Source organism: Acanthochromis polyacanthus, chromosome 16 (assembly GCF_021347895.1).
Source record: "Acanthochromis polyacanthus isolate Apoly-LR-REF ecotype Palm Island chromosome 16, KAUST_Apoly_ChrSc, whole genome shotgun sequence".
NCBI classification, from domain to species: Eukaryota; Metazoa; Chordata; class Actinopteri; family Pomacentridae; genus Acanthochromis; species Acanthochromis polyacanthus.
The window spans coordinates 25,868,854-25,883,617 of record NC_067128.1 but is presented as its reverse complement, the minus strand read 5'-3'; the positions used below and the strand labels follow the sequence as shown (position 1 = coordinate 25,883,617).

Below are 14,764 nucleotides of genomic sequence, written 5' to 3'. Positions count from 1 at the left end.
CTCTTTCCTAAGTGCTCCTCAAGCATCTGGTAGAAGAGGACGTCTTGCCTCTGTGTCCAGGGACACGTTTAGATGCAGACTTCTTTCCACAAATAACTACCTCTCCTTTGAACTCCATTTATTTGTGATTGATCTTATATGATTGATCCTATGTGCTGTTGTGTATCGCCCACTTGCATATAAGGATTTTATGCAAGAGTTTTCTGAGTTTTTATCTGAATTTACTCATCAGCTTTTGATTTGTGGAGATTTTAATATTCACGTTTGCTGTCCGTCTAATCAGTTTACTCCTGACCTGAAAAGACTTTTGGATTGCTTTGATTTAATCCAACTAGTTGATAGACCTACACACCATCTTGGTCATACCCTGGACCTTATCTAATGTGGACTGTCTTTATCAGGGAAATATCTGAAACTGTCATTTCAGATCACCTTGTCATTATTTTTCAATTTGCAGCCCCTTCAGCCCCTCCTGTAAGCCTCTGGCCTTATCTCACTGACCCCGTATCTTCACCTCCTCAACAGCTGGAGCATTTGCTGCTGCTTTTATGAACACATAATTTTTAAATCCTAGTGGTCATTTGTATTCTTTATACCCAAACAACATTCTGTCCTGATTTTACTCCTCTTGCACCGCAATTCTGGACTCTAATGCCCCTTTTTGCTGTACACTGCCCAGATCCCTGGGTAAATGACTCTACCCATGCACTTAGGCAACACTGCTGTCATGCTGAACAAAAATGGAAGGACAAACTTCATGTATCTTGGGAATTACTAAAAGACAGTCTTGATGACTATCAAAGGGCAAAATGTCTGTATTTATCTAACATCATCTCCAACAAGTCACCGCCCTAGAATTCTGTTCAACACAATTAACTCTGTTGTAAACTCATGCATCTCTGTTCCAGTCCAGTCCAGAATTGTTATTAAACTTTTATTTGTTTTTAAAGCTCTAAACGGTCTTGCTCCACCATATTTATATGAGTTCTTTGAGTTCTTAATTTTACAGGACCAAAAAAAGAGTTCTGAGGTCATCTGATCAGCGGCTGCTTGACATATCAAGATCTAAATATAAACACTGGGGTGATCGGGCATTCTCTGTAGCTGAACCCAGGCTCTGGAACAAGCTCCACCCTAGGTCTTTTTAAGTCAGAGCTTAAGTCAAACCTTCCTGTTTAAAATGGCTTTAAATACTTAGAGGCACTTTGGTCACCCTTTGTTGAAAAGGCCAATATAAATAAACTTTGACTGATTGATATAATGCTCCAAAATATACAAAAAGTGAAAACTGTAACCTGGCAAAGGTTGTCACCTGACTTAAAGCCAATAAAAAACATTTGAGAGCACAGAATCTCTCCAGAAATTTGTTGACATTGGTATACCTTATGTTATGAAGGGTTGAATCTGCCATCAAAAATAAAGGGGGATTTAGCAAGTATTGACAAAATAAAAGATTTGAATCTTTGTAATGATAGTCCCTACTGTGGGACCTGTCTTTTAAATATAGGGAAATCATTGTAAGGTGGTACAGTTTTAATATTTAAGTGATAATGCACAGGAGTACACTTATCACTGTTGTATACTGTACGTGTACACAGACACACACTCAAAAGCTAAATAATTATCTCCAAAATGTACAAAATACTAAAAATATCACAGGTGAAAAACCTAAAAATTATAAGGCAACATTTGGTAAGAACATAGAGACTACCATCTCTTCAGATGTGTGGCAAGATTTAGTAAACAAATGTTTCCAAATCCTTAGATCCCTTTCATCATCACATTCATTTTTTTCCCTTTTATTTTATTCCTGCCTACCCACTCTCTAATCTGAGGAAATACTTTGGAGGCATTCACCAGATCTGATATCATCTAGGAGCCTCAGTCAAAAAATACCCTTGACTTTTCTTTGAAAAGTCAAATTTGATTTGAAATCAGACATACTATACAAAAAGGGATGAATGGGGTCAATTTGGTCTGTGAACAGTAAACTATTACAAGTGAGGCACCCGCTAAAGCAATTCCTGTAACACACCTGTAGAAAGAAATGGTGTCTTTGATAATTAAAGCTTCATTTGGCAACGTCTCTGATTTTAAGCAGTCTGTAGAAATGTCTTGAGCTGTAGCGTCTCTTCCACTGATATTCTGTCATGGTAGAAGCTGAGTCCTGTCAGAAGCTCGATGTCTCGAACTCGAGCGGTATGAAACTGCAGCCAATCCTCTACCCATGTCAAGTCCGACCCATTCTGAAAAGAAACCGAAAGAAGAGAAGAAACAAGGAGCAAAACACATATTATCAGGTGGTCAAATATTTGATTTACTTTTCTGTTATCAGATTCTTAGCAGGTTTCACAGAGGTAAGTTCATGAAGAGTCAGCGGTATTACTCACAGCACAGCTCTCTGTGTGGTCAGGTCTATGGGGCAGGATGAAGGACCTGGCTTGAAGTGGACCCTCACAATTAACAGGGTTGAAGGTCAAGTTCGTACAGCTTGTCAGGATGACAAAGAAATGTGTTGGGATAGGAGCTTCATTCCTGGAGTGTCAAGAATAGACATATTTAACAAACTGCTGCATCTTAAGCTGTTGTATCCAGAGAAACAACAATACCTCATTTATAAAAGCCAATCTAATGTCGAAATACCCAAGATTCCAGGTCTTAAACTAATGATCTGCTAGTGATGCTAAAGCCTCAAAAAACATTGTTTAGAATCTCATCTTTCCTGCAAAGGCTATGTCTGAAAAAAGCATTCCTAGATATTACTGCAAGTTTAACACCAAAAAAATAGTGAATGTCCTTCGGCAGGGTTGCATGGATGTGGTGTCATCAGATTTTAAGAACAGTGACCAAACACACCAACTGCCATCCCATTTTGATTAGAATGATGTTAAATGAAGTGCATGACATCAAGTTATTTCCAAAGCAAAAATAACTAAATAAAACAGATCTCTCAAATAAAAAAAAACAAGTGCTAGTTTGTTTACTTCTTTTTCTTCCATCTGCACTGTCTGATGTATCACCTGGTGTTTACTGTGTGGGCGGGGGTATACAGTATGCTGCAGTTGACAGATAACAAAAATGAAACACACTTTTATTGAATGAAACAATTTTGTTTTTTGGGTTTGAACATTGGTCGGAGACATCTGACATGATGGAAATAAATAAGTAAAAAAAAATAGAACTGGTTTGGTTGTTTTAAGACGATTTAATATGGAAAAAAACACTATATTTCTAAATAATTCAAAGTAAGTATTTTGACCTTCACAGTATGTTGTATCTATGAGACATGAAACGCCTTTTTTTAAGGACTGGTGGCCATCTCTCAATTGTACAGAGTCCTTCAAAAAAATCCTGGATCCAGACGGTGATCCAGATCACCTCCAAAATCTAATCGATTGTTACTTTTGCTCTTCCGGACATTCTGTAAAAATTTGGTGAAAATCCGTCCATGACTTTTTGAGTTATGCTGCTAACAGACAAACAGACAAACAGACAAACTCTGGTGATTGCATAACCTCCTGGCGGAGGTAATTAATGTAATCATTAAAAACATAATTGATGGTCAGGAGTGCATGTGTCTGTGACTGACTTACCCAGAAATTTTCTTGAGTGGATCAACATTTCCGTCAAAGTCTTCATCAAATATTGGTCCACTCATGACATTGACTCCGTTCAGCTGTTGTGCATATTTTGGAAGGAAGACATCGTGGAAATGGGTCCAAACATCTGAGAAAATGCACACTAAAGCTTTCAGTGCTCTGACCATGTATCACAACAGATGATGATATGTGCTCTACAGAAAGAGGCCTGCATTTTGCATTTCAAGTGCAGTGTAGCAATAACATTGTTCATGAGCTTCCTCCCTTTTCACACACAAAAAGTGATGAGCCACTAGGGGGCAGTATCCGCCAGTTGATAAATAATAGAGATTTCAAACAAATGCAACCTTTAGCACTTCTGCACAATGGGACCTCAAAACAGTGAGTTTCCTTGCCTAGCACAGGTGACCCCAGTGGAAAACCAACTCAAGTGTCTCAACATTGTCTAAACAGCAAACCATAGTCTGAAATCAACTAATCTTGCCCATGCTTCATAGTAATATAAGCGCAGGGTTCAAATCGATTCCAATAGTATTAATGCCAGATATAAGAAATACATCAAAATTAGAAGTGATACACAATAAAAGTAAACAAACGTTCATCTCAACACAATTTACAGACAATCTAGATCAATCAAAACATAATGTATGATTCCATGTATTGTCCCATCCACTTGTTTATTCAGAGCACAGTGTGATCAGTGAGCTCAGCCAGATTACAAATTAAACAGTCTGTTAACTGAATCTCATGGTGAAGTACACTGCAGTGTCTAAGGCTAGTAGGCAGTAGGATTAATACTTAAAATGTTCCTCAAATAAACCCATTAAATGTACTTTACTGAAGATGCTTCACTTTAGAGCAGTGTCATATCATCACTGCAGTTAGATCTTTGAATTTTTCTTACATATATAAAGTACAAGTGGTGCAAAGTATAGTTTGTCTACAGGAACTCAGCGATAAGAAGTGTGATACTCAGCAATAAAAATGCTAACCAAGAAATGTCAAACCACAGAGTCTGCTGTCTGAAAACTTCATTGTGTAACCATTGCTGAGTCAAGATCCAGTGATCTCTTCAGTTCACTAGTTGATTAAACTCTTCAGTTTAGAAGCTGTAGGTCAGCAAATCTACCCCTTTGACAAATCTAGATATATTTTTTTGGCTTCATGAATCTCTGTAGTTCTGTTTTTCAGGTTTCAGGTTAATTATTTGCAAAACTGACTCACCTTTAAACGCAGGGAACATTGGTGCCATGTTGCTCGTAATTAGAGAGTCTGTTTCTGGACCACTGGCATTCAGATCTATAGGAAAATGAGAGGTGATAAAAAAAATATGCGTTGGGTATGGGGTTTGGCTATGGAATAAAACACAGTTTACATGTCTGTGGAATTAAGGAATAAAGATTTACTGTCTGTGAATATCATTTAAAGGTTGATGGAGCAAAATGCATGTAGAAGACATATAGGCTCAAAATAACATTGATTTTGATACTGAGTAATCCTCAGAGACCAATGAACATATTTTGCATCACGTCCCTTCTTGGTCGATCTCCACAACCATTTCTTCTCTACTCATGAACTCACCATTTAATAGACTCAAGATTCAGGAGTTCAACTTGTCACATGCTCATACACAATGTGCAGTGAAATGCAAAGTGACTATTCTTAAGGCTGTGCAAAAACTATAAGACATTATAAAGAACATTCTTCAAAACAATAGAAAAACAGAAAAAAACTCACAACATCATAAATAATAAGGGGGGAAGAGAATGTGCTGTAAAGTGCAGTATACATTGTGTAAGAGTGGTGTGGGGAGTGCTGGCCTATGGTATGATCCGCCGACCTCAGTGGTCCGACCGTCTACGACCATGACGTGCTCTCTACCAGGCCATTATAAAATGTCCTCAGGACCTTCTGAGAGAATTTTCTCAGCTGCCTCAGCAGGTGAAAAAGGTGCTGCCTTTCTTTCTTCACCTGACTGTTTATGTGTTTTAACCATGACAGATTCTCAGAGATGTTCACTCCCAGGTACTTGAAGCTGCACACCCTTTCCTCAAGTGACCCGTTAATCCTCAATGGAGTGTAATTCCTCTGCTGACTTCTCTCAAAGTCTACAGTCAGCTCCTTGGTTTTACTGAAGTTCAGCATCAGGTTGCTAGTCTGACACCACTGTGATAGACTGTCAACCTCCTCTGTGAACATCCATTCATCATTGTTATGGGTCCATCTGACAATGACTGCCATCTACAAATTTCACAATGATGTTAGAGCTGTTCATAGCCACAAAGTCACATGTATAAAGGGAGAAGAGCAGAGAGCTGAGGATACACCCCTGGAGGGATCCGGTGTTCAGGGTGTAGGTCTGGAAATGTGTCTGCCCACTCTGACCACCTGGGCTCTAGTGGACAGGAAATCCAGAATCCAGTCACACAGGGAGGTGCTCATAGGCTTAACATAGATATGAACACATCTATGTGATCATATGTTATTGTCATACTACAAGATAGAGCAGGACTGGAGCTTTGTAACTATAACTGTTACACATTTGCAGATGCTGAACAAAAGGATTAAAAAGACAGATCAAACTTGCTGTCTCCAATATAGAGCTGACATTGCAGACCATTTTACATGAAACTTCATCAGGAAAAAATGGAATTGCTTTGAAATGGCTTCACATCTGTGGTCAAAAGATGTCCCCTGAGCAAATGTCAGCCCTGGTGATCCTTGACTAGCTGAAGACTAACTTCAGTGATTAAAATCATAACACTTGTTTCCACAGGGCAATAAAGACATATTTCCCCAATTTCTGTCATGAGTATCCCACTAAAATGGCCAGATTTCAGACAATCTGACATACATGAAATACACTTTTAATTTGTTTTAAAGGAGCTATCCAGCTACAGCTACCTAAAACCAGAATGTCATTTTAAAATACACTGAATTTACAGCATGCCAATCGTGGGGGATGGGACACTCTTCTGTCTGGCAGCCTTCAAGCATGGGGCTGACCTCCTACACCAAACACATACACATTCACAAACACACACACTCACTGGGGGGATGCAGGAGGCCATAGGTCAGAGTGGGGTCATCTCTGTAGCGCAGACACAGCTGGCTGGCGGCTGGTGGGATGCGTATGTCAGCACGAACACATACCTCCAACTCTGGGCTCAGGGGTTGCATTCTGGTCTGAGAGAAAGAATCAATGAGTGGTAGACAGTGTGGAGTAGGAGTTCAGGCAAGCCCTCCAAGTGTTGTGTAAGATCACTTGGCTTGGTTTTGCTTCATCTGTGTACATGCGTCAGTGAGGGCATTGTTTCTGCTTGCTGAGTGCTCTAAAAGCAATTATCACTTCATATTATCCACAGAAGAAAAATGTCAGATATTTTGCAACTACATTCTTGGTAACACTATGGGCTATGGAATTTGGGACCACTTAATTGAAATATTTGTGTAATTTCAGAGAACATTTTTTAAAATAGAGAGAAAAGTGAAACTGAAACTGTTGAGCTTTGTTTTAGACAAAAGAAAACCTCATTTAAAATCCTGCTGTAATAACACTGGTAATTAAAACAACAGCTTTGAAGTAGAATGTTTCTCAACAGTATGTTCTCCATATGTCTAGATAAGGATGTGTCTTTAAAATATGTATGTGTGTGTTTATTTAGCTCATCTAATGCACTAGTTTGAATAGATCTTAGAAAAACCATTTAACACACAATAAGTTTAAAAAAGGTCTTCAAATGTTGGCATCTTGACAGCTAGAAACAACCACTAAACAGTGTAGATATTTTTAGAGAGATACTACAGAATAAATTTTGGGGAAAATGACTTAACAAGAAGTTGTTTACATTGGTTTTACAGGCACCAAAAAAATAAATTCCTTGTCTAAAAAAAAAAATCCAAAAATTCAGCCAAAAATTTCCCCAAATTTCTGGAAATTTTCAAAACCTTCAGAAAGAAAATTCCAAAAAATTCCTTAAAAGTTTCCCTTAAAAGTTATGTTTTAAAAATCCTCCAAATTTGGCAAGAAGATTCTTGTAAATCTTTTTTTTTAATTCTTCAAATTTAAAAAAAAAATCCTAAAAATATCTAAAGTGATTTAGTAAACTATTTCTAGTATTTCTAATATTTTCTTTAAGATCATTCACATTTTGTGAATGTTCTAAAGAAACATTTTTTTAACGTTTCTTTTTTTCCCACCAAAAAATGTTTGGTTGCCCAAAATGTTGAAAATGTGGACATCAGAAGTTTCACTGTGAACATTGTTTTTTCCCACAGTTTCAAACTTTAAAACGAGTCAATTTTGACCCGCAGGACAACATGAGAGTTAAAACACGTCACTTCTATGTTTTCACCTAGGATCCACATGATAACAGAAAATGATAACAGATAGTAATACGGACAGAGGTTAGTCCAAAATGAAATCCTGAGTTCGACTCTACAATAAATTAACTGTAAACAAATATCTAATTGGATATGAACGGAGATTTTCATTCAGTAACATCCCTTTTTCCTGTAGTTATTGATTATACGGTTATTTCTTGGAAAGCTTTAAGAAAAGATCTCAAAAAATTGTAAGAAAATTACACAGTGGGTAAAAGAAATCATTATCAAAAAATCATCAAGCATTCTATATGCATAGCACAGGACAATAAATGTAGGTCTGCTCTGGAGCATGACCTCATGCTTTTCATTGGTTTTGTACTAAGCAAACTAGATGGAGCTTACTTTATATAGAGCAATTTGTGTGTAACGTATTGTGAAATTGAAGTTTTCCATGGGTATAGAAGTGGGCTTAGCATGTAATTGCATGTTTTGCCATGTCACAGTCAAAAATAATCAATCAATAATCATGATTATTTCAAGTAAAAGTTAACACCGACAACACAGTACAGGCTACGCTGTACTGTATTTAGATAAACTTTAAATGAAAACAAATCCACAGCCTCACTCCCTCTATCATTCAGGCAGCTCAGTACAACAGTGTAAACTCTTGGAGGAATGCATCACTCTGCCTGAGGTCATAATTTACACTACAGCTCAACCACATTGTGAAAAAGACAAGAACTGTTTTAGGAAGACACGAGCAGAGACGATGAGTTACAGCTGCTTAGAGAAGGGATCCAGATCCTAAACAATCTCTTACAATCTGCCGCCAAACCATAACCACAGAAGAAATATAGCAGTGACAATGCAACTCAAGAGGCTGTGTTTAGAGATAACGGCTTGAACCAGCAGACTCACCAGAGGCTGGATAGTATAGGACACCCAGAGGGGCATGAGGCGGTCTTTGCTGTATCCATTGAGGTAGTCAGAGTGGTGAAGCAGACAAAAGGCTGCATCTGACTGGACAACTCGTGGGGTGCCAAAAGGATGGTGGAGTCGACGTAAGCTGGCCTTAGCATCTAAAGGGAAAATGTGTATTGTCACACAAAAATCCCAATGAACTCAAGGACAAATATGATTATACTGACCTGAATCAGCTGTCATGAGATTTCCATTCATATCCTTTTCCTGAAAAGAAATTCAGGCATTGTGTTAGTATAATTGGGTGACATTTGCTAAATAGAACAAACCTTTATTGTGCAAAGTGTATATAAAGCCGTTAAAGTTTCCGTGTAGTGAAGGAAATATTAAATGTAACACAAAACAAGAAGTTTTACCAAACTTGGACCGCCCGGCGAGGTCATCTGTATGTCATGGCGGAAACCACATTTACAAAGATGACCCCTATGACCTTGAAAATTAGGCCAAGGTCACCAAATGCAAACTTGACCTGTATCTTATTATGGTACACCTGTGTACCAAATATGGTGAGGCTACATCAATATTTTATCGAGTTATCGCACGGAAACCAAATTGTTACAGACAAACAAGCAAGCAAGACCATGCAGCTCAAAACAATACCTTCCGGAAAACAACGTTTTTGCCGGGCGGTAAAAATGTAACAAACCTAAAAGTCTACAAACTAATGTCTCTCTGAGGCTCAACCTGGGGCATGGAATTGCTTTGTGTAAAATGTCAGCATGCTTACAATGACAACATTAACACACATCTAAAAACATAATGCCCACCAACTCAGTTTGTATTTTGAACAAAAGATGGTGGTTAATTAAAGGTCAGTTTTCATGATAATCCATCCAACAGTTGTCAAGTTGCAGTAAAGAAAGTCTGGGAGCTATGTGTCTAAAAATATTTGTCAGTGTAATAGCGTATCACAGTAAACAGCCAAATTATAAATAAAAAAAACCCACACACAAACAGGAATTTCAAAATTCTTAGGAAACATCCCCTAATTGTCCAAAATTTCTTGACAATCCAGACTATAATTGTACAGGTATTACATTTCTGACTAAAGTAGTGGACTGAGATTGCCATCCAAAAGGCCAAAAGAATCTGGTTAGCACATACCATTGCAGTGGTTTGGGATTTACAGGTGCACTGCAAGTTGTCAGTGGGGACAGGGTCAGTGGCCTCACACAGGGAGTCATGGGAGAGCTGCGCGGGGTTAACTGGCATGTGAATGGGAGTCTTTAGGAGGTGGTTTAGACTGCCATGAGTCCCATTGTTCGGAGCAGGACGAATATCAAGGAGATCTCGTGGGAAGACAGAAGTGACGACATCTTAGACATGACCAATGACAGTAAATTTATATCACTCCCACTGTACATAACATTCTACTAACAGTCCTCTTCAGGGAAGTGTATAGTACAGATCGAAGGATTAGTGACACTCCGAGAATAATAGTGTAAGATAAGGCAAGCAACACAGATTTCGAAAGGATTAGGCCAAATAAAGGAAGAAAGTGGCCATTATACTAGGAAGCAGTCTGTAATTGAACTGTATTGCCTGAATAAATTATTTGGAGGTGAACAGTGACCACCATCTGTCTTACGTAAACATCTGTAACCTGTCAGACAGTCAAGCTGCTGTATTTTGTTCTACTTTGATCTACAGTACCAGTATGTGCTCTGTGTTTTAATTGTTTTCAACTTTCAAGTAATTGTATATAAAAACAGGTTATCAGGGGATTTACATAGAGATTCTATCCATCAAATTGTGTTATGTTAGTTATTCTGATATTTAGTGCAGAACAAGCACACCAGTGTCCTCTTCTGAAATGTGTCACCCGTGTTCATGTATTTTAAGCAGTTAAGCAGATGTTTCCATAACTAAGATGAGCAATGGGTCGGTAAACTATAACAGAGATAAAAAAAATAAATGCATTTTGGCTGAACATTATTTACACAGTGATACTGTGTGTCGAATCAGTGTGATTTGGTGATGAACATGGTGTGGTTAAGCTCGATCAGAATACTTTTTCTTCATTCTGGCAAAGAGTGAGATGAAAAGTTTGACACCTGTCTCATGATCAAAAGTTAAATATGTGTTGCAGCAGGCAACCTGTTACCTTAGCTTGGCATGAAGACAGGAAATGGGAAAAGCACTAGTCTGACTCTTTCCAAAGGTCACAAATTCACAGCCAGTACCTCTAAAGGTCACTACCTAAATCATTAGATGTTGATTAATTTCATAAAAAAACTGACATGTAAGAACATGCAATAGTTTACAAGGTTTATCTGCCAGACAATTTCTTGACTATGATCTGTACTTTTGAAGTTGGCTGCCTGGAAACCTTTGAGTGATGACAAGACTTCAACACGTGTATATGCTCAGCTACTCTCAGCAGGAAAATAAATGTGTGTATTTCACAAAATCTGTGACTGAATAAAGTAGAATGAGGAAGTTACAGCTTTAAAAAAAGAGGAGGAAGAACATTAAGAAGTGCACTACAACAGCAAAGTGACTTACCACACATGAGGTTATATATTTCAATGTTTTCAAACGGGGGCACAACAGTGTTTTCTTTAAATCCTGGTCCATAACCTATGAAAATTGCCTGAAAAAAACAATAACATTTGTTTGCAGACTTCTCAAATACAAAAGAAAGTGAACACTAAACAGCATCCCAACATTGTCCCATAGTTTGTGAACTGGAAACCTTCATTTAATTTTTTCTCCAAATAGTATGTCAGCCACTTAAGCCACCCATGTGTAAATATTTGAAATTAACTAAAAATGCTCTTACACTGTCATCTTTCCAATTCTAGGAAAGATGACTAGGTGGGATACCAGATGTATTACAGTGAGTAATACATCTGTGTATCTGTGTAAACTGTCATTATTATGGACACTTGTCTATCTTTCTTAGCTGTGTGTAGGCAGGCTGACAGCCACTTTAAGAACAAGTTGACTTTTTTTGAGACAGACTGTTTTTGTTTTGCTAATAAAAGTTATAAGTCTTGTAAGCTAATTATACCAAGTCAAATTCTAGTGTAAATCGCATCTGGAAGCATACACAGACATACAGTAGTGCTCATAAGTTTACATACCCTGGCCAAATTTGTGAAATATTGTCCTTTATTTTTTAGCAAATATGTTTGTTAATGGAAGCATTTTTCTTTCATTTAGGGCTGGTGTTCAGACAAAGCTATTTATTGTCATGCAATTGTATTTGCTCTGATCATTCATGTTTTCATTAAAGAATGGAGCACATTTTACAAATTCTGCCAGGGTATGTAAACTTATGAGCACAACTGTACTGTGATAACTAACATTAAAGTGGCAGACAGAAACACATTTACAATTGAAACAAACTCAGTCTAAATATGAGAGTAAGTAGGTAGAGGAAACCACCTACAAGTGTAATTACTGAACTTCAATGCGGTTTTAGAGCAACAGCATATTCTCATGTCTTCTTCAGACTTTTTTTTTAAGTTTTTGCTTCTATTTCTACTTTTTGTGTCTACTTTGTATTTGTTATCTAATTTGTGTAAAAGGAACTTAAAAGAGTACACTCTACAATAGTAATTCCTAAATCTAGTGACAAGTCCATGGAGTCAAATTCAACCAATAGATTCTAAAGCATCCAGAAAATATTAACACCTTGATGTGTATGATCTTGTACAAGAAATCCTGAAAATGTTACATAGCGTTTTGAATGTAGTTGTTCCTGCTCTAAGTTGAATGTAGACTTGTTTTCAAGTAAAATGTTTGATACTGTTACTACCTCAAATAACAACAAAAAACGAGTGTAGTTCACGTCACTGCTTCCCAGTGTGGGGATCAAACCTTCTGAACATTAAGATTAACAGGATCAGAAGAGAACCTAATCTGCGTTGTCTCACGAGAGTGGTGTACTTTTCAATATTTTTTAGGGTTTAGCTGTCAGAAAAAATTAGAAATCACTCTCTTGTATCCTTCAGCATCTGGTGAATCTGCTTTTAGAAACTGTGCTTCACACTGAAATAAAAAAAAAAAAATATATATATATATATATATATATATATATATATATATATATATATATATATATATATATAAACTTAAGACTCTTTTGCCATGCAAAGCGCCTTGATGGATTATTGCCTCATGTTTAATTGGACAACAACAGACAGTTCAACTATGACGAGCAGTTGCTTCAAACCATGACAACAACTAACCTGAGCATTTAAAACGTACAACGTAGTTCAAATTCATAACAGTGTTGGTTAGCACTGTCGCCTCGCAGCTTGTGGACCTTGGGGTTTTGCTGTGTGGAGTTGTATGTTCTTCCTGTGCCAGCTTGGGTATGACAGGGTTCTTCGTCTTCCTCCCACAGTTCAGAGACATGCTGAGGTTAATTGGTGATTTTAAATTGTCTGTAGGTGTGAATGTGAGTGTGCTTGTTTGTCTCTATATGTAGCCTGTGATAGACTGGTGACCTGTCCAGGATGTGCCCTGCTTTCATCCTAAGTAAGCTGGGATAGACTCCAGCCCTCTCAACCCTAATGAGGATTAAGTAGTGTATAGATAATGGATCTTTGTAACTTTTGACACTTACACATTCATCATGTTTTATTAGTCTGAAGCATAGACTATATATAAAGATGGACGTAGCATCTGGCTCCAGAATTGAAGCCAACCCGGAAGTGTCAAAAACTTGCAATATCACGCCGTCCGCTAGGGTTGGCTCCAAAAAGCTTTTGCTCCATAGACCCCAATTCATTTTTGGAAAAAATACAATTTGATAGACTGGTTTTCTACATATCAGGATTTTTTTCCCTTTAGTTTTCATGGTCAAAATGAGAGATCGGGTGGCCGATCTTAAAATAAATCAATACTGAATTTTAAATAAATCCTTCAAGTTGGCGGAGCCAGGGGGCATGGCTATACTTGATTGACAGTCCCATTGACTGGTCCTGCCCCGAGTTGCCCTCCGGTCCAGCCTGTTTGATGACGCTTTTTACGTCACTGGCTCCAAAAAATCCAAAATGGCGACCGGAAGTAGCAAAATCCGGGCTTCATTATCTGGGCGTTGAAACCAACGGGTGACGTCATGGTTAGTTTACGCCTAGTCTGAAGTCAAAAGCGAGGATCACCAACAACAGAGTGAGTGATCAGCTGAAGGTGAAGGCGAAGATTCATGTGTCGTGTGATGTACACACTTGCTATGCATCTGCTGTCCAGCTAACTTGAAGTGACACATTGGCAGACTGAATGCCTACTGATCTAGACTGTAATGGTCTTCTAGTGTGTCATTTTAATTTATAACAACTTTCTGTTTAAAAAAAAAAAGAAACAAAACATTGTGACAAACACACATCTATTCTTCCTCTGACCTGCATGTTGGTGAAGATGTTATCTGAGCCATGGAATCCACCAGAGCAATACTTGATTTCCTTGCGGTTACTGAGAAGATAAAATGAAAAGATTTTATCTAAGGAAAGAATACAGGAAAACATGAAACTTGGAAGTCACTAAGTCATCTCTCACATGTCAACTCATTTTGAAGAATCAGTTCATCCCATTAACCAGTGACGCATATTACAGGGTAACAACATTCTGCTTACTGTGTCTGTCATGTCAAATGATTTAACTCCTCAGCCTGAAACGATTTTCCATGATTACACTGTTGTTAGCCATCAAAGGATTTGTACAAGCCGTCTCCACCATACCATGCTATACTCATTATACATGATTGCTATTACTAATGACTATAAATCCATCAGCTTCTGTGGGGCCGAAGAAACTTTTCTTTTCTTTTCTTATTACATATTCAAATTTATTTCAATGGCACCATCTATAAATATTGCATATAACTCCTGACTTCCTAAACTACTAGT

At 37.8% G+C, this 14,764-nt stretch overlaps 1 protein-coding gene and 1 long non-coding RNA gene across 2 annotated transcripts in view; one reads left to right on the top strand and one right to left on the bottom strand.

Annotated features, from left to right (window-relative positions):
* The window catches only part of LOC127537755 (uncharacterized), a 329,554-nt gene that overhangs the window by 112,380 nt on the left and 202,410 nt on the right, over window positions 1–14,764 (top strand). The window lies entirely within an intron of this gene.
* The window catches only part of enpp1 (ectonucleotide pyrophosphatase/phosphodiesterase 1), a 33,430-nt gene continuing 19,586 nt past the window's right edge, over window positions 921–14,764 (bottom strand). Inside the window, exons 14-23 of the mRNA XM_022205142.2 lie at window positions 14,261–14,330; window positions 11,412–11,499; window positions 10,011–10,195; window positions 9,074–9,113; window positions 8,844–9,004; window positions 6,650–6,785; window positions 4,824–4,898; window positions 3,594–3,726; window positions 2,391–2,535; window positions 921–2,246 (exon numbers count right to left, since the gene is read on the bottom strand). Of these exons, the coding sequence (XP_022060834.2) occupies window positions 2,094–2,246; window positions 2,391–2,535; window positions 3,594–3,726; window positions 4,824–4,898; window positions 6,650–6,785; window positions 8,844–9,004; window positions 9,074–9,113; window positions 10,011–10,195; window positions 11,412–11,499; window positions 14,261–14,330 (1,186 nt within the window). The 3' untranslated portion in view covers window positions 921–2,093. The remainder of the gene's footprint in view (window positions 2,247–2,390; window positions 2,536–3,593; window positions 3,727–4,823; window positions 4,899–6,649; window positions 6,786–8,843; window positions 9,005–9,073; window positions 9,114–10,010; window positions 10,196–11,411; window positions 11,500–14,260; window positions 14,331–14,764) is intronic.